This window comes from Marmota marmota, unplaced genomic scaffold (assembly GCF_001458135.2).
Source record: "Marmota marmota marmota unplaced genomic scaffold, marMar, whole genome shotgun sequence".
NCBI classification, from domain to species: domain Eukaryota; kingdom Metazoa; phylum Chordata; class Mammalia; order Rodentia; family Sciuridae; genus Marmota; species Marmota marmota.
The window spans coordinates 22369207-22393750 of NW_026000016.1; the positions used below are offsets into that span (position 1 = coordinate 22369207).

General features: G+C 34.7%; 1 protein-coding gene across 2 annotated transcripts in view; it reads left to right on the top strand.

Annotated features, from left to right (window-relative positions):
• The window catches only part of Lin9 (lin-9 DREAM MuvB core complex component), a 55047-nt gene that overhangs the window by 12225 nt on the left and 18278 nt on the right, over window positions 1-24544 (top strand). For both annotated transcript variants that reach the window (XM_015483316.2, XM_048809298.1), the window contains exons 4-8: window positions 3395-3552; window positions 13688-13821; window positions 16601-16720; window positions 16999-17100; window positions 19771-19851. In XM_015483316.2, the coding sequence (XP_015338802.2) occupies window positions 3395-3552; window positions 13688-13821; window positions 16601-16720; window positions 16999-17100; window positions 19771-19851 (595 nt within the window). The remainder of the gene's footprint in view (window positions 1-3394; window positions 3553-13687; window positions 13822-16600; window positions 16721-16998; window positions 17101-19770; window positions 19852-24544) is intronic.

Sequence of the window (24544 nt, forward strand, 5' to 3'; positions counted from 1 at the left end):
ACAAGGTGTATCTGAACAAGTGGGAAGACACATGATCTTAGAAAAGAGGACACAACATCCTAAATTCATCTGTAAATTATTCATTCCCAATGAAAGTATCATTAGCCTCTTTTTTTCTTTTAAGCTGATAACTCTAAAATTCACATTTCAAAAGGGAAAATCAAATAGGGAAATTCTGAAAAAACAAACTAATGAAGAGAGAATTTATCAGATATTATTTGAAGTATTGGAATAATCACTAGGATTGAGATTGAAAATATAAGGGCTAGAATACAACATAGATTATTAAGTGACCATAATTAAAACAATGTGAGAGTGTACATAAATAGAATATTAATGAAGAATAAACAGTCCACACACAATCATGGAAGTCTAAAGAAATTTAATAAAACAGTTTCAGTGGTTACATTTCAAGTACATGGAGAAGGAGAATGGATTATTATTTTGTTTGGTTTGATTTGGTTTGGTAAGTATGGATTGAATCCAGGTTTGTTTTACCACTGATTTATATCCCTAGCTCTATTTTATTTTTATTTTTCATTTTGAGACAGAGTCTCACTAAATTGAGGAGGCTGGCCTGAATTTGTAATCCTCCTGCCTTAGCTTCCCAACTAACTGGGATTACAGGTGTGTACCACCATGCCCAGCAGATTGTTTGTTTAATGGAGATCAAAACTACTGTGTAGAAATCTAGAGAAAAAACAAGGTGTGTCTCATGCCTTGTACCAGGAAAAACTTTTAAAAAGATCAAAGATTTAAATATTTTTAAAAATTTTTTTAGATATTAATGGATTTTTATTTTATTCATTTATTTATATGTGGTGCTGAGAATTGAACCCAGTGCCTCACACATGCTAGGCAAGCACTCTACTACTGAGCCATAGCCCCAGCCCTAAATATTTTTTAAATGAAACAACAAAACGATTGGAGAAAACCAGCATATTGTGAATCTTGAATTGGAAAAGGTTTTTCTAATAGGCCCTGCAGCTGAGAGCCATAAGAAAATATCAATAAATCGACTTCCTAAAAATAACATTTTTCATGACCAAGAAACAACAAAAAGTCAAAAGATAGCAACAGAACTATCTATAATTGTTATTATAGACAGAGGGTTAACTCCCTAATTTGTAAAGAACTCCTATAAGTCTATAAAAAAAATCAAATAACTCATAGTAAAAAATGATTATAAACAGATAATTCATAAGAAAGGAAAAAATGGCTCTTCTAAATACGAAAAAATTTCAGTTTTTCTCAGGGAAAACTGAAAATCAGGGCTGAGATTGTGGCTCAGTGCCTAGCATGTGTGAGGCACTGGGGTTAATTCTCAGCACTGCAAATAAATAAATAAATAAATAAAGGTCCATCAACAACAAAAAAGAAAAAGAAAAGTCAAAATCAAAGTGTGCTGGAGTACTGTTTTTTAATTCTCAGATTGACAAAGTTCATAAAGCTTTAACATGTTGGATTGGTGATACTATGTTGAAGTAGTCATTTTTTTACATATTGCTGGTGAGAGATTAATTGTATATAATCTCTGGGGAGAAATTTGATAAAAATTGATCAAATTTATGAATTTTCATTCTCTTGAGCCTAATTCTTCTAAGAGGTCATATCACAGAAATACTTGCACACAGGTGAAATGACATGTGCAAAGGTATTTATTGCAATATTGTTTGTAGTAGCGAAGATTGGCAACAATCTAAGTGTCATAAATTTGGGAAAGATTAAAGTATACTACCTAAAATAGAAAATTCCGAAACCACATAACAAAACAAAAATGATGGGCTAAAAGTGTAGTTCAGTGGTAGAGTGCAGGCTTAGCATGCACAAAACCTTGTGTCTAAACCTGGCAACAAAAACAAAAATGGAGGATCTCTTTGTGTATTGGTAATAGAGTAATTTGCTAAGATATATTAAGAAAGAAATACAGAATACATAACAGATCATATTGTAGCCATTGAGAGAAGTAAGGAAAGAACATAAGTTTTTTTTTTTTTTTTTTTTTTTGCTTGTGTATGCCTAAAATATCAATGAAAGGCATATAAGAAATATATAATGGTCCTCTGGGAAGTAGACTGGGTAATTGAGAAACATGGGTATTAAAGTTTTCAATACCTTTTGAAATCTTTTAAATTTGAAACCATGTAAATATGTTAAATATTCTGTTTACATAAAATTTGACTGGTGTACACATTTATTTAATATCCAGAATGTGTGAAGAACTCTTCAAAATTCATTAAAACTCAAATAGCCCAATTAGCAAATTGGCAAAGGGTTTGGATAGATTTTTTACTATAGGTATAAGGATATTGAATAAGCACACAGAATGATGTTCAACATCATTAATCCTTAATAAGATGCAAATTAAACTACAATGTTCAAAATTACAAGACTGAACATACCAAATATTGGTGAGGGAAACCACCAAGGGAAACTTAAAGTCTCTTACACTGATAGTGGTAGTGTAAAATAGTATCGCCATTTTGGAAAACAGTTTGGCTCTCCTAGATGGAGTAGAATGAAAGAATAGGTTTATACAAAACTCACACAGGGCTGGGGTCGTGGCTTAGTGATAGAGTGCTTGCCTAGCATGTATGAAGCACTGGGTTCAATTCTCAGCATTACATATAAATAAATGAATAAAATAAAAGTCCATCAACATCTAAAAAATTAAAAAATATTAAAAAACCTCATATACTAATGTTCACATCAACTTTAATAGCAAACTGGAAACAGCCCAAATGTCCAACAAGTGAATAGATAAACAAATTATGAAATATACAGTATAATATTATCAATAAAAATAATATACTGTTGATATGTGCAACAACATGGAACTTGTGATCCTCGTGCCTCATTCTCCCAAATAGCTGGGATTACAGGTTTGTACATGCTAAATGATTTGATTCATCCTAGAATTTGAAAATGGAAATAAGATAGGCCCTAGAGTTAAAAGTGAATTCAGTATTCAGACTTAAAGGCATGAAGTATGATTAGTTATGAGTTCATATACTGGCAGATTTCATCTTTAAACCTATATTGATATGCTCACTGGATCAGAGAGAAAATGTCATATTCTTCTGAATAGAATATTGAAATTGAACTTTATTCTTCAAAGGAGACCTAGGTTCCAGACATTTTTGTCAAAGGAGGGTGAACAAATCCTACTTTGTAGGAGGAATAATCTAGACGTACATGTAATCTTTGTCTTGCAACACCCTATTTCCTTTTTTTAATTAAAAGTAACTTACAGAGTAATAACTTCTACAATCCCATTTTTAAATCTAGCACTCAAAAGAAATGAGAAGAAAAAAGGGAAAAGTGAAATGGATGGTCAGACTTTTAAGTTTCTGTATAGGATAGTTATCAGTTTATATGATTTTTATAATTCTAGATGTTCTTCTGCATTTTTTGAGGAAGAGAGATCAGCATTAAAACAGAAACGGCAGAAAATAAGGCTCTTACAACAAAGGAAAGTTGCAGATGTTTCACAATTCAAAGATCTCCCAGATGAAATTCCTTTGCCCCTGGTTATTGGAACCAAAGTTACAGGTAAGTGAAGAAGACAAGCTTGTTACTATTGTGATTTGTCATTTTTAGCCAAGATAGTTTCTATTAGAGATTTAGAAAGATTTAGATTCTGCAGTAATTTACTGTATGTTATTTTCTCTTCATGTATGAAATATATTTTTAAAGGGTTCAAATTAACATGTACTACAGCATAAACTAAAAGCTATGAAGATAAAATTTTAAATTCATTAAAATAAGTACAGCTGTGAATTGTTAAAATTTTTGAAAAATTGCTCAGGACGCTGAAGTAGGAGAATTGCAAGTTTAAAGTCAGACTCAACAACTTAGTAAGACCCTGTCTCAAAATAAAAATAAAGGGCTGGTGGGTGAAGCACATGGGTAGAGCACCACTGGCTTCAATTCCCAGTACCCTCACCCACACACACTTACACACTCATTAACTAATTTTTTAAAAAATATTTATTTTTGAGTTGTAGTTGGACACAATACCTTTATTTTATTTATTTATTTTTATGTGGTGCTGAAGATTGAACCCAGCACTCAATTTTGTTTTGAACCTAAACCTACTCTAAAAATATATATATTTTAAAAAGTTAGTCAATAAATTAAAAGCATCAGATCACCATCTTTAACAAGATAAAGGGAAAAAAAATAACAGTCCTATCAATAAATACCAGTCATTTGACAATATTAATACTCATTGATGTGTACTAGAAATGAACTTCCTTACCCTGATAAAGTTCGTATACAAAACTCTACTGACTGCTATATACTTATTTAGTGAAGTTTTTTAATGCTTTGCCATTAAGATTAGGAATGATGTAAGGATGTTCACCATTTCTACTCAACATTCTGTTGGAGTGCTGCAAGGCAAGATAGAGAGTTCAGAAATAGAGCCACACTCAACATGGGCAGTTGGTTTCATAATGGCACCAAAGCACTTCAGTGGAAGAACTAGATACCCATATGGAAATAAACTTAATCTAACATGGATCAATGGGCTAAACGTAAAAGCTGAAGCTATAAAACTTCTAATATCTGTGTGATCTGGATGTAAGCAAAGATTTCTTGGTGTGGACAAAGAGTTACCAAAAAAGCAAAAGATGATTCAACTTGAAATTTTCTATGCATTAAATGGCACCATTAGGAAAATAAATAGGTGCCATTAGGAAAATAAATAGGCACCATTAGGAAAATAAATAGGAGGAAAAATGATTCCAGGACATCTCTGAGAAAGGATTTATACTAAAAAATATAAAGAACTTTATAAATTAGTAATAAAAAGACAATCTGATTTTAAAAAGTAGATCAAACGTTTGAATAGACATACATTCAACATTTCCCAAAGGAAGATCAGTGAATACATGAAAATGCAAATTGGCAAAGATATGGAGCTTTCATAATTCCTGAACATTTTTTGTGGGATTATAAAATGGTATACCACTTTGGAAAAAGCGTGACAGTTTTTTATAAAATTAAAATACCTGCCCTATGCTCCAGCAGTTCTCTTAGGCATTTACTTAACAGAAGTGAAAAACAACTGTCCACATAATAATCTGTAACAGAAAGTTCATACCATCTTTTAAGCACTCTTATCATTCTAATCTTATAGCCAAAACTTGGAATCATCCTATCATCAGGATACTGGATAAGCAAAATGTAATTTCTTAGAGTGGAGTACAACTCAGAGTAAAAAGAAATGAATTACTGACATTATATTGAGCAAAAAGCTAAACACTAAACAATGCTTATATTGTATGTTTCCATTTGTTCAAAATTAGAAAATGAACAAAACTAATTTATGGTGAAAAAAATCAGAAATGTGATTATTTCTGAAAAGGGACTTAACAGGGAAGAAGGAACCTTCTGAGGTGATTATCATTCTGAAACATGGTAAAGGTGTTTTTTTTCCATGGATATATTCAAAATAAAAAGAGCTGGGGAATATAGCTCATTGGTAGAGTGGTTCAGTCCCCCAGTACCACAAACAGTGACTGAACTTGAAAAAACAAAAACAAAAAAACACAAGAGTTTTAAGGTACTCAAAGTGATGAAAAATTCAAATGATGGAGAAGTTTCAGAGAAGTGTCCAGATATGAAACTTTAGCCACATAATACAGGAAATTGTTTGGCCAAGTATCAATTACTCTGAATAGTTCTAGAACTCTCTGAAGCAGGAGAAGTCAAGTTGAAAAGATATTAGTCCCAAGTTTTCAGTTCTTTGAATATTTCAACAAAATTGATGCAGGTACATTAAAATAGGTCAGAAATTGTAATCTAGAGCTTATATATCCATATATATTCATAAATATATTCATACATACATATTCATATATATGGAATTTTTTTCAAGTGCTCTAATCATTCACTCATTACTTTCTAAAAAAATTTTTTTAGTTGTTGATGGACTATTATTATTTATTTAAACACACGGTGCTGAGAACCAAACCTAGTGCCTCACATATGCTAGGAAAGCACTTTACTGCTGAGCTACAACCTCAATCCTCACCTATTACTTTTCTCAAAAGTATAGAACTCAGGCTGCTGATGGAGCTCAATGGAGAGCATTTGCCTGACATACACAAGACTGAATTTGATTCCCAGTACCACACACACACACAAGAAGAATAGAGCTCTAAAAACATTATTTATCTAGTATATTTATGAAGAATGAAAAAGGAAATTTTTAGAAAATGCTTCCAAAGCTCAAAGTGACCATTTATTTTTATTTTTTAAATTTTTTTCTTTTCTTTCCTTTTACTTTTTATTCTCTTTAGATATACATGGCAATAGAGTATATTTTGACATATTTTACATACATGGGGTATAACATTCTTTTTTCTTTTTTTTAAACTTAGGCTGTGCAATATATTTAGTCAAACCAAAAAACTTACACAACAACTTAAGTAGATTTGATAAGATTTCATTCAGCTTGAAATTTATATTCTAGATAGAATGGGAAACTGCCTTTAGCTTAAAACACAATTGAAAAGCAAAATGGTTCCTGTTACAACTTGTGGGAGAGTGGAGACCTATGGAGAGCTGAGGCACTATAGTAGATTTAATGTTGCTAAGGCAGGTGCCAGCACATAGCCCAGAACAGAACTTAGCCCTAGTGCTGGCTTCTTTACTATGAAGGCAGTAAGGTCCTTGTTATAAAAGTTCAAACAAAATCCCAAAGTCCTAGAATCTTCCTGGAAGTGGCAGTGTACTGTAAGTTTATAGCATATACCAGTCTGGAAACTGCAATCACTTTGCTGTAGTCTTTTGAGTTTGGGCAGCATTTTTTAAAATTTTCCTTTTCCATTCTTCATAATCCTGTGTCAGATCTTTATCTTTCTGGGATGTATGTGGGATCTCTCTACTTTCTCTAGTTCCTTCTCTGGTGGTTTAACCACTGTTTTTTTGTGTGTGTTTTTTTTTCTTTTTCTTCTGTGATGGACTAGATAAATATCCAGGTTCTCTGTTTGCATGCTGTAAGTAGTGCAGCAGTGGTGAAAAGTGGCCTGGATAAGTCAAGATCTACTTGTGTCTGGGGAAGACTGGACTCATAGCTCAGCACTTGAGGTTCAGTGAGGCTTAAGCGTGCTAAGTGCCCAATCAACCCCGACTCCATGGCACTATTCTTGGGGTATAACATTCTAATTAGGATCCCATTCTTTCGGTTGTACATGATATGGCCATCTTGACAATATGCTGCCTATCCAAGAACATGGGAGATTTTTACATCTTCTAAAGCCTTCTTCAATTTCTTTCTTTAGTGTTCTGTAGTTTTCATTGTAGAGATCTTTCACCTCTTTTGTTAGATTGATTCCCAGATATCTTTTTTATTAATAGTAGTAGTAGTAGTACTGGGGATTGAACCGAGGGGCGCTTAACAACTGAATCACATCTCCAGCCCTTTTTAATGTTTTATTTATAGACAGAGACTTACTGAGTTGCTTAGGGCTTCACTAAGTTAATGGGGCCTTCCTTAAACTCACAATATTCCTGCCTCAGCCTCCCAAGCCTCTGGTATTATACATGTGTACCACCATGCCCAGCTCTATTTATTTCAGCTAAGTTGATCACCAATGGCCAATGATTTAATCAATCATGCCCATGTGATGAAGCCTCCAATAAAATACCAAAAGGACAGAGTTGACCAATTGGAGGTTCCTGGAGAGAGGTGTACTGGAGAGGGTTTAGAAGCTGCAGCATACGCTTTCCCCCATACCTCACCTTTGCATCTCTTCATCTGTATACTTTATAATAGCCTTTATAATAAACCAGTAAACAAAGTTAATAGTTCCTTGAATTCTGTGAGCCACTTTAGCAAATAAATGGAACCCAAGCAGAGGTTGTAGGAACCTCAATTTATAGCTATGTGTGAGAAGTACAGGTGAAAGGATACTCAACTAGTGTCCACTGATGCAGCATTGCTTGCTTAGTGTGTTTGGGGAAAATCCCATACACGTCTGGTGTCAGAAGTGTTGGGAGAATATAGTAGGAGAAACAGAGTTTGATTTTCCTCTATATTATTGGAGTCAGAAACAGAAATATACATACTATATGATCTCACTCATATGTTGTTCTTATAGAATAAAGAGTAGAATGGTGGTTACTAGGGGCTGAGGTAGTTTAGTGGGTGAAGGAGATTGGAAAGATGTTGTCAAAATTGCAGTAAGATAGAAGGAATAAATTCAGGAGATGTATTGTACAATATGGTATCTATCGTTAACAATATATTTTTGAAAAATGCTAAGAGAATGGATAAAACCATTTTCTCACAAAAATGATTATATAAGATAATGCTAAGTTTTGTCATTCCACAGTGTGTATATACTTAAAAATGTCATGTTGTATCCAGTAAATATATACAATCTTATTTGTCCATTTAAAAATGACAAATAAGGGGCTGGGGATGTGGCTCAAGCGGTAGTGCGCTCACCTGGCATTCGTGCTGCCCGGTTTCTATCCTCAGCACCACATACAAACAAAGATGTTGTGTCCGCCGAAAAACTAACATAAATATTTAAAAAAAAAAACTATCTCTCTCTCTCGCTCTCTGTGTCTCTCTTTAAAAAAAAAAAAAAATTACAAATAAGAAGCTAGTCCATAGTGGCACATGCCTATAATCCTAGCCACTTGAAAGGCTGAGACAGGAGGATTGCAAGTTTAAAGTCAGCCTCAGCAACTTATTGAGACCTAGTCTCAAAATAAAATATAAAAAGGACTGGGGATGTGGCTTAATGGTTAAGTGCTCCTGAGTTCAATTCCTGGTACCAAAAAATAAAATTAAAAATAAGAAAGGAGGGGTTGGGGATATAGCTCACTTGGTAGAGTGCCTGCCTTACATGCACAAGGCCCTGGGTTCAATCCCCAGCACCACAAAAAAGTGGGGGAGGGGAGACATAGACTTGACTACAATATATTATCTAAAATTTTAACTGATTCTTTGATCTGCTATCTCAAACCTACTGATGAACCCCTGTAGTAAAGTTTTCACTTTTTGTTTGTTAACGCTATAGTTTCCATTTAATTCTTTTTATAATCTCTTGAGGTTTCTTTTTTATTTTTTTAAGAGAGAGAGAGAGATTTTTTTTTTTAATGTTTATTTTTTAGTTTTTGGCAGACACAATATCTTTATTTGTATGTGATGCTGAGGATCGAACCCGGGCTGCGCGCATGCCAGTCAAGCGCGCTACCGCTTGAGCCACATCCCCAGCCCCATCTCTTGAGATTTCCTATCAAGTCATTATCATCATTTTTCCTTTTAATTCTTTGAACATATTTGTAACAGCTGCTTTTTTAAGTCTTTGCTAAATCTATCATATCTGTAAATTTCTGTTTACTTTTTTCCTGGGTAAGAGTCATGTTTTCCTATTTTTTTTACACATTTAGTAATTTTTGGTTAAAAACTTACTGTAGCATTTCTGTATTCTAATTATTTTGTAGTGTAGTTGGGTTTGCTTTAGTGGCTTATCTACACAACTGCTGATGTCTCATTTCATTTATGCTTGACTTCATAGTAGTTACCCCTACATCTGCATAACTTAGTGGTCAGCCAATGATTTGGGCAGAGATTATGCTCAAATATCTTAGGCCTAAAAGGCCTCTGCTTGATCTGTGAGAAAGTCAGGGAACGTACACAGTTGCTGTCAGTTTTCAAGTTGTCCTTAGCTTTTACTTTTTGTGAGACTTCTCTTGGGTCTTGCCAGTCCATTTGAATAGCTTCCCTATTAATCAGGATGAGTAAAGAGCTTATTTTAGCACTTTTATGGTTCTTTAGCCCTTTTATGGTTCTCTAGTTTCCAGGTTCTCCCTGTTAAATTTCTGGCTTGTCTACCACTCATTTCAACCAAGACCATATCTTGGGCTTCCAAAGCAGTAAGTTTTTCCAATCTTTCTTGAACAAGTTCACTTCTTTGTTTTTGGTACCAGGGATTGAACCCGGGGCTACTTAACCACTGAGCAACATCCCGGGCCCCCCCTTTTTTTTATTATTTATTTTTTTAGTTGTAGTTGGACATAATACCTTTATTTTATTTATTTATTTTTATGTGATACTGAGGATTGAACCCAGGGTCTCACACACGTGTGAGGCGAGTGCTCTGCCACTGAGCCACAACCCCAGCCCATCCCCAGCCCTTTTTATTTTTTATTTTGACATAAGGTCTCACTAAGTCTTTAGGGCCTCACTAAGTTGCTGCGGCTGACTGAACTTATGGTCCTCCTGCCTCAGCCTCATGAGCCACTGTGCATGCGCCACTGTGCCCAGCATCAAGTTCACCACTTTAATTTATTTGTTTGTTTGTTTGTTTTTAGTTTTAGGTGGACACAATGTCTTTATTTTATTTTTATGTGGTGCTGAGAATTGAACCCAGTGCTTCACACATGCTAGGCGAGCGCGCTACCCCTTGAGCCACATCCCCAGCCCAAGTTCACCACTTTTAATTGGCAGCCACAGGTTTTTACCCATTCATCCATATCAGGTCTGGTGCTTCTGACAACACTACTGTTTTTTGGCACCAGGGATTTGAACCCAGGGGGCTTAACAACCAAGCTGCATCCCCAGCCAACCCCCTACCTTTTTAAAAAATTTTTTATTCTAAATTGTTATATATATATGAATGACAGCAGAATGCATTATAATTCATATTGCACATGTAGAGCACAATTTTTCATATCTCTGGTTGTATATAAAGTTTATTCACACTATTCGTGTCTTCATACCTGTACTTAAGGTAATGATGTCCATCTCATTCCACCACCTTTTTTACCCCCATATCGCCTCCTTTTCTCTCCCACCCCTTTTCCCTATCTATGGTTCATCTGTTCCTCCCATTCACCGCCCCAAACCCCACTATGAATCAGCCTCCTTATATCAGAAAAAAACATTCGGCATTTGGTTTTTAGGGATTGGCTAACTTTGCTTAGCATTATATTCTCCATCTCCATCCATTTACCTGCAAATGCCATGATTTTATTCTCTTTTATTGCTGAGTAATATTCCATTGTGTATATATGCCACATTTTCTTTATCCATTCATCATTGAAGGGCATCTAGTTTGATTCCACAATTTAGCTATTGGGAATTGTGCTGCTATAAACATTAATGTGGCTGTGTCCCTGTATTATGCTATTTTTAAGACGTTTGGGTATAGACCGAGGAGTGGGATAGCTAGGTCAAATGGTGGTTCCATTCCCAGTTTCCGAGGACTCGCCATACTGCTTTCCATATTGGCTACACCAATTTGCAGTCCCACCGCAAATATTTTTTTATAGTTGTCAACAAACCTTTATTTTATTTATTTATATGCAGTGCTGAGAATTGAACCCAATGCCTCACACATGCTAGGCAGGCACTCTACCACTGAGCCACCACCCCAGCCCCCCTAGCCCTTTTTTGTATTTTATTTAGAGACAGGGTCTCCTGAGTTGCTTAGGGCCTCACTAATTTCTGAGGCTGAACTCATGATTGTCCTGCATCAGTCTCCCAAGTTGCTGGGATTACAGGCATGGGCCACCAGCTAACACAGTGCTTTTTGTGTGTGACCAGCCCTGCCCTAGTAAAACCATTTTCACCAACCATGTTGATAATGGTGGGGATATGAATAACCTCATGCAAAAAGCCCACTGACTCTTCCAGTCCTAACCTGAAACTCTAGCAGTTTTCAACAAAAAGCATTTCTTAGTTGTTTTATGCATTTGGTCTATTTCCAGTACCCTGGAATGGTTGTTTTTGATAATCTAGTCCAGGTTGTACTTGTCTTTTGCAGAGAATAATCACTCATGTTGTATTAACTATAAGTCCCTTTATATGTTTGTTTATTCAGCTTTATTACTCATATCTTCTATATCCCTAATTCTCTGTTCCTTTAATTGATCTGTCAGAAACTGAGAGTGATATTTTAGTCTCTTGTGATTATATTTTTATCAGTTGATCCTTTTAATTTGAATACTTTGTTTTGATTATTTCTGTACTTTTTGGTCAGTATAAAATGCAAATTTTGCCCCGTTGAAAAACTTAAATGCTCTCTCTCTTTTTTCTTTCTTTCTTTTTTATTTTTTTAGTTGAGGTGGGGTCTCACTGTATTGCCCAGACTTGCCTCAAACTCACAGTCCTCCTGCCTTAGATTTCCAACTAACTGCAGTTACGGGCATGCCCCACTATACCCAAACTGTACTATAATTCTTAAAATTTTCACTCATGCTGGATATTTGTTTGGATTTTCCTGATGTTATTTCAGACTGGATTTTTTGTTGTTGTTACCAGGCATTGAGCCCAGGAGCACTTAACTACTGAACCACATCCTCAATCCTTTTTATATTTTATTTAGAGACAGGGTCTCGCTAAGTTGCTTAGGACCTTGCTAAATTGCTGAGGCTGGCTTTGAACTTGGAATTCTCCTGACTCTGTCTTCTGAGCTGCTGGGATTACAGGCATGTGCCACTGGGCCCAGCTTAAACTGGACTTTAATAGTGACAAGAGTTCATCCTTGTCAGCAGTCCCCAAAACCCCTAGGTTTGATGATTCACTAGAAACACTGGGGAGTGCCCAGCACATACTTGTATTCCTGGCTAAGATATTACAACAAAGGATACAAAGCAAAATTACCAAAGGTAAAAGGTGCATGGGGCAAAATCCAGAGGAAACCAGGTGCATGTTTCCAAGAGTCCTCTTCTAATATAGTCACATAGGACTTGCTTAATTCCTCCAGAAATAAATTGTCACAACACTTCTGAAGTGTGTGGACCAAGGAAGCTCATTAGAGTCAGTGTCCAGAGTTCTTACTGGGGGCTGGTCACATAAGCATCTTCTGCTTACTGCACTCTGAAATTCTACATTCTCGGAAGGAAAGCAGGCATTCAGCATAAATCACATTATTTGAACAAGTAATCTAGTCATAGTAAACCACCCTTGTTAATTAAGGAGCAGTGGGAATACTCCAAAAATCTGGGTTTCCAGTTGCTAGCCAAGGGCCAGCCTTGCAGGCAGGTCTTTCTAAAAATAGCAGTCTCTGTCTGGCCTGTTGTATTGTTTTTTGTGCAGCATTCTTGTTGTCAGTTGTCATTGTTTTCTTCCTCTTTCTTTTCTCCTCCTTCTCCCCAACCCCTTTACTTGTTTATTTTTATTGTGCAGCACTGGGGATTGAATCCAGGGCCTTGTGTGTAGGCTAGGCAACTGTTACATACCCAGCCCTTTATATTATCTTGATACAGGGTCTTGCTAAGTTGCCCAGGCCTGCATCAAACTTGCCAGCCTCCTGCCTCAGCCACCTAAATTACAGGCACATGCCATCACACCCAACCATTCCTTTTTTTTTTTTTTTTTTGTAGTTGTTGTTGAACTACTCCCTGTGTTTTGCTCATGAGTGTAATGGCTAAAATTCTTTTGTTGGTTTTTTAGGGATTTAAACTCCAAATGATTTTTAAATATTTTCCCCTTAGTTTGGTAGCTGTATGATTTCGTTGATTTATCATATTAAGGCGCATCATAGTTTTGTTTCAAAAAAGTTACTGTTGTTTCTCTAAACTTAAAAGTTCATATTTATGTTGAAACCAGTAGACAATGACACTGTACTTTATGGCTTAAATTACATGCTTGGAAGTTTTATATTTGAAAATTCTTTGTATCTCTCAAACATGATAATGCCTTTGTTTCTTTTCTCAGCACGATTACGTGGTGTTCATGATGGTCTGTTCACTGGACAAATAGATGCTGTGGATACTCTTAATGCTACTTATAGAGTAACTTTTGATAGGACAGGGCTTGGGACTCATACCATCCCTGACTATGAAGTCCTTGTGAGTAGTATTTTATAAAATATTTATGTTTTATGTTTATTAAGCCTATTGGATATCATTTCTTTTTTAAAAAATATTTAATTTTTAGTTGTAGTTAGACACAATATCTTTATTTATTTATTTTTATGTGGTGTTGGGAGTCAAACCCAGGGCCTCATCTGAGCTAGAGGAGCGTTCTACCACTGAGCTATAACCCCAGCCCCTTGGATAGTATTTCTTAGAAACTATTTTATGATGGAATAAAAATTCAGTTTGTAGAGGTTTCAGTTTGTAGAGGAAGAGATCCTTAGGGCTTCCGAACCCTGTCTGCTAGACCCATGAAGCAGAACTATATTGAAAGTCTTTTTTTTTTTTTTTTCCCAAGAAGCTAGGATCCCTTTGTACTTTAACCACACAATATTTTAAGTTAATAGAATTAATCACACCTAAGTTATCTTTGGGAAGAAGCTATACATAGTCATTCCTGCTGTTAGAGTAAGTTACAGTTTTCTTGCAGAATGCTTTTGAAAGTATGAAATGACATGTTGCACTCAGATTTGTTCTCCTATTCTATCCTCATAGTTATACGGGATGGGTCATAATTACTATCACTTTTTGAATAATGAAACTGAGACATTATTCATTAAGTAATTTATTCAAGACTCTAGATTGATTTCCTATTAGGTTGGGACTAGAATACAGGTGTTTTAAATTTCTGGTATATTCCATAAAACTACTGGACCATTATTTCACACTTACTCATTCCCACCACCCCCTTACCTGCTCCCAGTGTTTGGGATTGAACCCAGGGCACTTTACCACTAAGATACATCCTCATCCCTTTTTATTCTTTATTTTAAAATATTTACTTGTTTATTTAGTACTAAGGATTAAACCTAAGGGTGCTTTACCACTGAGCTACATCCCCAGTCCTTTTTATTTTATTTATTTATCTAGTTAATATTTATTTTTTAGTTGCAGATGGACACAATATCTTTATTTATTTTTATGTGGTGCTGACATTTGAACCTAGGCCCTCGAACGTGCTAGGTGAGTGCTCTACTGCTGCGCCACAACCTCAGTCCCCCTTTTTATTTTTTGAGACAGGTCTCACTAAGTTTCTGAGGCTGGCATCAAACTTGCAGTCCACTGGCCTCAGCCTCCCAAGTACAGGATTATAGTCATGTGCCATGGAACCTGGTTGTTTTATTCTTTATTTTGAGACAGGGTCTTGCTAAATTGCAGAGGTGGTCCTCACACTTGTAATTTTTCTGCCTTAGCCTCCCAAATCGCTGGGGTTATAGGCATGTGCCATCACACTTGGCTCATGATCATTCCTGATTTAGCAGTGTCGTGGAAATTACCCACCATCTTTGTGTGTGGTGCTAATCATCAAACCCAAGATTTTATATATATTAAGTATGCAATCTACCAGCCCTACACAGCTTTCTAATAAATTAAGATAATTTTAAGATCTAAGATAACTGCAGTTTGGGACAAGTTTTTGAAAATAAACAATGTGCTGGGTGTGGTGACACATCCCAGTGGCTCAGAAGGATTGCAAGTTCAAAGCCAGTTTTTAGACTTTTTCAAAACAAAAAATAAAAAGGGCTGAGGATACAGCTCAAGTGGTAGAGCACCCCTATGTTCAATTCCTAGTACTGGAAAAAAAATGAACTTCTTTTAATGAAATGGTTTTCCTCTAAGCATAATGAAAATTAAGCTGTTTGCTTTTAGCTTCCCTTTTTTCATTTCTTTACTATAAACTTGATTTTTATGGATTATGAGCTTGTAATTATTTTTTAAAAACCCTCTTTATTTCCTTAATGCAAAAATAGAAAAATCTTCGTTTTCTAATAGATATTTTTTAAAAACTGTGACCCCTTTTTACTGTGAGCATTTCCTTATCAAATATCCTTTTTAGAGAGAAACTACAGAGGAGAAAGAAAATTTGGACTAAATAGAACAAAATACATCACCCTTAAGTTTTTGCATTAAAGGATGAAATCTTCAGAACTCCCTTTTGAAAAAGGAGAGTTGTTTTCCTGTTTAACTGAGATCATCCAAAACTTGCTCCCTAGCTAAATAAAAATTGACTTTACACATCTATAATCCTAATGGCTCAGGAGGCTGAGACAGGAGGATCAAAAGTTCAAAGCCAGCCTCAGCAATTCAGCAAGGCTCTAATAAGCAACTTAGTGAGATCGTGTCTCAAAATAAAAAAATTAAAAATAGGTGGGAGCTGGACACGGTGACACAGGCCTGTAATGCCAGTGGCTTGGGAGACTGAGACAGAAGGATCAAAAGTTCAAAGCCAGCCTCAGCAAAAAAGCGAAGCACTAAGCAATTCAGTGAGACCCTGTCTCTAAATAAAATACAAAATAGGGTTGGGGATGTGGCTCAGTGGTTGAGTGTCTCTAGGTTAAATCCCTGGTACCCCCCCAAAAAAAGACTTTAATAATAGTAGAATATGTTCAGATCATCTAAATGTAGATAACCAAAGAACACTTAAATGTTAATCATTAATTCTCTAAACTGTTTTGATCCTTTGACTGTTTTCTTCTAATTGTCTTTTGTGGGTTCAGCCTTTTGGCAGTGGTAGTACTTTCATTCTCCAACTTAAGTTCTAGCCTTTGATATTTGTAGAATAATATATTCTATGATAGTCATTGAATATGCCTTGTACACTGTCATAAATCCTGGACTCCAAGTAAATATCTCAAGCTGAAATGTAGTGTTTATAAATCTTAAATGATTAGTAAATTTCACTAAATATTGTGGATTATTCTCTTTCTCAAAGAGTAATGAGCCTCATGAGACAATGCCAATTGCTGCCTTTGGACAAAAACAGCGGCCTTCTCGATTTTTTATGACTCCACCACGGTTACATTATACTCCTCCTCTCCAGTCACCAATTACGGTCAGTAATATTTTAGAAATGCCATCAGCAATTTAATTATTAGAATGAGTATATACTATGCTATTATGAAGTACACATTTATTACAATAACTTCAGGTGTTACCCATATTATTTTGAGTCATCAAATATTAAACAAAATAAGTAGTGCCAACTCTGAATATTTTCCTTCTTAATGGATTTTAATATAATTAGTTATAATAGTGATTAATTTCACTTTATCTATAAAATATTTTCTTTTGAACAATCAATGATTAAATGATTCCTTTCTATCCTGATAGGATAATGATCCTTTATTAGGACAGTCACCTTGGAGAAGCAAAATTTCTGGCTCTGACACTGAAACATTAGGTGGTTTTCCAGTAGAATTCCTTATCCAAGTGGTAAGAATTGCTCTGAATATCTTAATCTTTGTTTAAAAACTCAATTATCTTTTGTATTATTCATGGTTGAAGTTTTCTTAGGTAACATTTTTTATCACTGTGTAGATTTGAAGGACCCTGTAATTTCCAACAAAACTTGGAAATAAAAGCTATAACAGCCAAAAAGACTTGATCTTCCTTGTTGACTTCTGTGACTAGAAACAACTAATCACTTGTTGCAAATTTAGGAATTAGACACTAAATAATCTAAACCTAAACCAAGGATGGTAGTGCTACCTGAAATCTCAGTGGCTCAGGAGGATCAAAAGTTGGAGGCCAGCTGCAACAATTTAGGAAGACCCTATCTCAAAATAAAAAATAAAATGAGATAGAATTGTAGCTCACTGGGAGAGTGCCCCTGAGTTCAATCCCCAATCCCCAGTATAGGAAAAAAAAAAAAGAAGTAGAGCCAGGCGAAGTGGCGCACACCTATAATCCCAGCTGCTCAGGAGGCTGAGACAGGAGGATGGAGGATTCAAAGCTAGCCTAGCAAAAATGAGGCACTAAGCAACTCCGTGAGACCCTGTATCTAAATAAAATACAAAATAGCGTTGGAGATGTGGCTCAGTGGTTGAGTGTCCCTGAGTTCAATCCCCAGTACCAAAAAAAAAAAAAAGTAGTAGTAAAGTATTATATGGAACAATCTGCCTGAATAGCCTAACTCTTTGTAATGAGCTACTAAGTTTGAAAATATGATTAGATTATGTAAAACATAGTCCACTACTGTTTTAGTTTTGAAAATGAAAACAACTGGCCTGAGATCGATGCAATCTTTATTAATAAAGATATTTATAACATAATCCATTAAAATATTCACAATGTTTACCTTTTGCAGTTGATATTATTTTGAAGAAAAAGCCTTGTCATTTGAGTACATGTAATATTCAGTATTAATATATATTGTTCATTGTCCTTGTAGTATAAAATTGCTTATGCCTTTTGGCTTCCAAAGGTAGATAAAATATATAAGAATAGACAAGATTTATCCCTTACACAGGTGGAACACTTACTGTTTTTTTGAGAGATTTCCAGAGAGAACCTTAAACAAAGGGAGCCACAAGCTAAATACCATTATAGTATATCTAAAGTATACTATATTTTTATTTATGTTTGTATGTTTGAATTTTTTTAGTTTAATAGGTTTTATTTTTCTAAAGCCCTTTTAGGTTTACAGCAAAATTGAGGGGAAGATACAGATATTTCCGATAGTCTGTGCCCTACACATGCATAGTCTCTCCCCATTATCAGCACAGTCTACCAGGGAGGCACGTTTGTTAGAGTTGATGAACCTAGGTTGAGATATCATTTACACACAAAGATCACAATTTACATTAGGGTTCACTCTTGGTATTGAACATTTTAAGGGTTTGGGACAATGTATCAGCCATTAAGTTTCTGCCATATCTTTTTGTAGCTTGATAGCTCATTTCCTTTTAGCACTGATTAATATTCAACCATATGAATATGTCACCATTTGTGTATTCATTCACCTAAGTGAAAAACTTCTTGATTGCTTCCAAGTTTTGGCAGTTATGAATTGGGGTTCTGCCATAAATATGTGTGTGTAGGGTTTGGTGTAGGTATAAGTTTTTATCTCTTTTTGTACCTCATAAACTGGATTTAGAGGCTTGGTTAGATTTTTTTCCCTTTGATTGTTTTATTTGTTTTTATGTGACAACTGTACTTTTATAGGTGTTTTTTTTGTGTTCTTCTGATAGAGGCCCATAATGTAAACTTTTTTTTTTTTAAGTTGTACACAACACCTTTATTTTGTTTATTTATTTTTATGTGGTGCTGAGGATCGAACCCAGGGTCTCGAACATGCTAGGCGAGCGCTGTACCGCTGAGCCACAACCCCAGCCCCTATAAACTCTCTTATTTTAAAAAAAATATTTTTAGTTATAGATAGACATAATATATTTTATTTATTTATTTATTTGTTTGTTTGTTTGTTTTTTAATGTGGTGCTGAGGATTGAACCCAGTGCCTCACACGTGCTAGGCAAGCTGTCTACCACTGAGCCACAACTCCAGCCCTAAACACTCTTATTTTTAAATTAGATGCCATTGGTTATCAATGCCTAGATTTATTTGTTCATTGGGATTGCAAAATGGTGTTCTTTTCATTCTATCATTGTTTCTTTGCTTATTAGCCATACTCCTATAAAGAAAAATTTTCCCCCAGCACCACAAAAAAAGTAAAGGAAAGAAAAATTTTCCAGTTTCTTTGTGGTATAGTTTATATAGGAAAGGCAAGATAAATGGTCAATGCTTTATCTTTGCTTCCCAGTTTACAAAATAATGAGTTTGATTACTAACTTTCTCTAACAATTGTTAATTTTTTAAAATTATCATTGTGAACATTTGCACTTCAGTTCTTTCCAGTTATTTTTCTTATTGTTCCACAAATCATCCTACTTTGAGTTGCTTCTTCAGGTTGATTCTTTAGTAAACGTCCTAGTTATAGTGGATTTTAAAATAATATTTTGTCACCTTATCAAATATATAAAATAAAATGCTTTGCTACATTTATATTGAAATACTAAAATTTCCTGCTAAAATATCTTAGTGAAAAATTAAAAATTTGATGTCTAAGTGCGTCTATTTATTCCAAAACATTTTTTCTTTATAGACGAAATTATCAAAAATTCTCATGATTAAAAAGGAACATATCAAGAAATTAAGAGAAATGAATACAGAAGCAGAAAAACTGGTAAGGATTTACCTTTTTTTTTTTTTTGTCCTTTTGCTTTTCTGCTTTTAAAATGGCAAGGCCTTCTATATTTAATGATTTTAAAATATGGAAGAGGGCTGGGGATGTGGCTCAAGCGGTAGCGCGCTCGCCTGGCATGTGTGTGGCCCAGGTTCGATCCTCAGCACCACATACAAACAAAGATGTTGTGTCCGCCGAAAAACTAGAAAATAAATATTAAAAAATTCTCTCTCTCTCTCTTAAAAAAAATATGGAAGAAAACTTTGCAATATATTTTATTTTAAAATCATTTACTATTACTATCTCTTGTATATTACATATATGCTAATAAATTAGCAGTGCAATACAATGTATTATCATAGGCTCCATTATACCATTGACTCTACAGTTGAATAGGATTAATAGGTATACTAGGTTCTTTGGCAGTTTGCATGAGTATAGAATCCCTAGGACTAAAGAAGTTTTAATATCAGAGGTTATAAAGTGTTGCAGAATAAGTGAAATCAGGAAATATATGTATCATCCTAATAGAGTTTATTTCTTGATAGAGTTTATTTCCTATTTTAATCTAACAAGCCAAATATTGAGTCAGTTTTATTCATAAGAAAGAATTGAAGGGTTTTTGTTGTTGTCATTTTGGTTTTTTGTAGTTTTGTTTTGTTTAATATAGAAAATATTCATTAAGGTAGTCTTTATGGCCAGGCATGGTGGTGCACATTTGTAATCCCAGCTACTCAGGAGACTGAAGTAGGAGAATTGCAAATTCTCCCTATGAGCAACATAGGGATACCCTGTCTCCAAATAAGATTTTAAAAAGGTTGGGCATGCAGCTTAGTGCTTGCCTAGCTTGTGCAAGGTCCTGGGTTCAAGCCTCAGTACTGCCAAAAAAAAAATCTTTAAATAGTAATGAAATTCACATCTCAAACATACCACTATCTCTGATTGATTGAAAATGGCTAAATAGAAGTGTAAAATTAAGGGAGTGTTCAGGGAGCAAAGTGCTATAACTGATTATCTGTCATGAGTATAGGAGTGAGGAATAGAAGCACTACTCTCTCTAAAGGAATGTTATAAAGGGTTAGGTGTACAGGTAGATCTCCAACTAAAAAAACAATCTTCTAGAATTATAGAATTTTTAATCTGAAAATGATTAAATATCTAATATCTTTACATTTTATGGCATTAGAAACTAAAGACCAAAGATATCAGGTGAATTTTCAGTCCAGGATCATACTGTTGTATGTGCTTTCCTACTGGATTCTAATTCTTATTTTGATTTCTATCCGTTCTGTCTGTACCCTTTATGCTTTTTCCAATACTTGGGATTGAACCCATGGCTGCTCTACCATTGGACTACATTCCCAAGCCCTTTTTGATTTTTTGATTTTTATTTTGAGATAGGGTCTCACTCACTTGCCCAAGCTGACCTTGAATTTGCTCTCTTCCTGCCTCAGCCTTCCAAATAGATGGGATTACAGGTGTGCACCACCACACTCAGCATCCCTTTATGCTTTTTCAGGGTTCTCCCCACTTCTATGTTTCTTCTGCTCTCTTAAATCATCTCTCCTGTCCTTATGTATAACAAATTATTTCCATTTAATATTACTAGCTAAGACTTTTTCCTGTGTCTGAGCCAAGGCAATTCTCTTGCCTCAGCCTCTGAGTTGCTAGGATAACAGGCATGCACCACCGTGCCTGGCTTATTGTGTAGTTTTTAAAATTATTTTCTAACAAGAATGGAATTATGTCATTATATATTGTATCATCTTTTTAAATGATTGTATTGTACCATAATTTAAGCAATTTCCTATTAGTAGATATTTGGATTATTTCCATTGTGTTACTAAAATAGTGCTATAGTAAATATCCTTATTCATATAGCTTTGTACATTTATTTGTTTCTAACTGTAGGATTAAAATTTTTAATTAACACATAAAAATTGTACATATTTATGGAGTACCATGTAACCTTTCAATATATGTATCCATTGTGTAATATTCAGATCAGGGTAAGCATATTTGTCTCCTCAAACATTTATCGCTTCTTTGTAGTGAAAATATTCAAAGTTCGAGGGCAAATTCTTATAATGGCTAGGTTACAGTGTATGAAGCTGTTAAAGATTTAATGAAACTTCTAGTTTAAGATGGTAGGCTGAACATATTTGGTTTTTCACTGTCCTTTACAATTCCACACAAAATATAAAATTTTAAAAAGAAATAGAAAAAGTAGATGCATCTGCTTAACAATTTGAGATTTTATAATGTTAGGTAAAACAGAAATCATGACTACAAGGAGGACGCATATTGGAACCCTAAAGAGAATGTAGGCCCAGAGTTGGCAAATAAGAAATACAGGAGTGAGATGCAGTATTTTTAAAGGGAATTAATTCAAGGTCTGTTTTCTCATTCTTTTTATTCATCTCAGTGACAGAATTCATTTATGACATTTACTCTAGTTCAAAGGAGAAAAAGGGACAGATAGTTCCTTAGGAATTTGAACATAACTATTTGGGAAAAGTCAAGGTTTCTTTTTCTGTTTTTGTTAATGGAAGACTTGGTAATCTGAATTAACCTTCCTACTGAGAACAACTATTTCCTCTCTAAAAAAACTACTGAAATAACCTAGTGCCTTGATGACACTAGGGCATTAACAAGGCATTAAGGAATTATAGCTTTTAGATCTAGGAGAAGAAGGAAATGCAAAAGGGAGATCCCAGTGTTTAGGATTGCTTTTTTATTGGGGGCTTCTGCAAGTTCTGGAAAAGATAGTTGAGAAGCTTAGTAGCATTCTTAATAAGTTTGTAGAAGTAAGTGGGGAGAACAACATTTGAGTCCAGAAACTAAGGTTGAAGGAAATTGGCAACTCACCCATGCTCTGGATTGGGATTCCAAAACTTAACAATGATATTACAAAACAAAAGAATTAAGCTACTTTCATTCATGAATGTAGGTGCAAGAATCCTAAACAAAATATTAGCAAATGGAATTGTTAGTATATTCAGAAGGCATATCATCAGAGCAGAATAGGGTTTATTCCAGTGATTTTCACATTCAGAAATAAATTAAGTAGAGTTAGGACCATAGAAGATGATGATAGTCTCCACAAACAAATTATTAAAAAAAAAAAAAAAAAAGGCTTAGGGATATTGCTCAGTGGTAAAGCGATTGCCTAGCATATAAGACTGTGGATTTAATCCCTAGCAGCAAGCACACACACAAAAAGCTCAGAAGCTCTTCCACTAAATTTGTAACAAAATTTAATATAAATACAGTAAGTATTTCCAATGGGATAGTAGACACAAAGAATATACAACTAATAGCAAAATGGCAAGCCATGTAATGTTAAAATTGTGCTGCAGTTAATTAAGATGTCTAATGGCTTCCAAAGAAAATGTGAAACTTTTATTACCAACAAAAGAACAGACAACAATTTTTTATTGGTTCTTTTTAGATAAACATGATAGTATAGACAACAGTTTTTAGAGGATCTCCACTTTTCTTAAATCATAAATCTTCTACTCATTTATGTCAATGTCTGTATCACAGTACAAAACACCCAAGCACTTAATAAAAATTCCAACTGGTCATTGGTAATGAAATATTATGTATACAATTAGGTTGGTAATAAAATATTATGTATACAATTAGGTTTTCAGATAACAAGTGGAAAAATGTACCAGAAATTTTTTTTTCTTATCAAGACATGATGATTTAGGGCTGGGGATATGGCTCAAGCGGTAGTGCACTCGCCTGACATGCATGCGGCCTGGGTTCGAATCCTCAGCACCCATACAAACAAAGATGTTGTGTCTGCCGAAAACTAAAAAATAAATATTAAAAAAAAAAAAGACATGATTTTTTTTTAAGAGAGAGAGAGAATTTTTAAATATTTATTTATTTTTCTTTTAGTTTTCGGCGGACAGGACATCTTTGTTTGTATGGGTGCTGAGGATTCGAACCCAGGCCGCATGCATGCCAGGGGAGCGCGCTACTGCTTGAGCCATATCCCCAGCCCAAGACATGATGATTTAAATATAAACTCAAGGGCTAGAAGTAACTCAGTGGGTCCTGGGTTTGATCCCAGCACCAAAAATGAATGAATGAATGTTTCTATTTATTGATGAAACCTTACAGAGTTTCTAAAAAGAAAAATAATTATATATTTTATATAAACCCATATTATTTATCCTATTTTGATTATTACTTGCAAATTGGAATTTTATGAGGAAAAAATTGGAATTTTACCTTTTACACATTATACAAATTATCCAGTAGAAGGAAGATTCCTAGGTGTTGTAGTAGAATATTTTATTTTCAATATCTCCAGGACTATTATTTAAATGGACCTTCAGAAATCTTCCAGAATTATGGATTACAAATTATCTTGGTTTAAATATTGTTTATTCCTTTTTGGGGAGGGTTGCTGGGATTGAACTTGGGGGGCAGTCAACCACTGAGCCACATCCCCAGCCCTATTTTGTATTTTATTTAGAGACAGGGCCTACTGAGTTGCTTAGCACCTCACTTTTGCTAAGGCTGGTTTTGAACTTGCAGTCCTCCTGCTTCAGCCTCCAAAGCTGCTGGGATTACAGGCATGCGCCACTGTGCATGGCTATTTATTCCTTTCTTTATCCTTATCTGTTTATACCTTATAATATCTTTTTCCTTTACTTTTCAATGAAGCCTCAAGTAA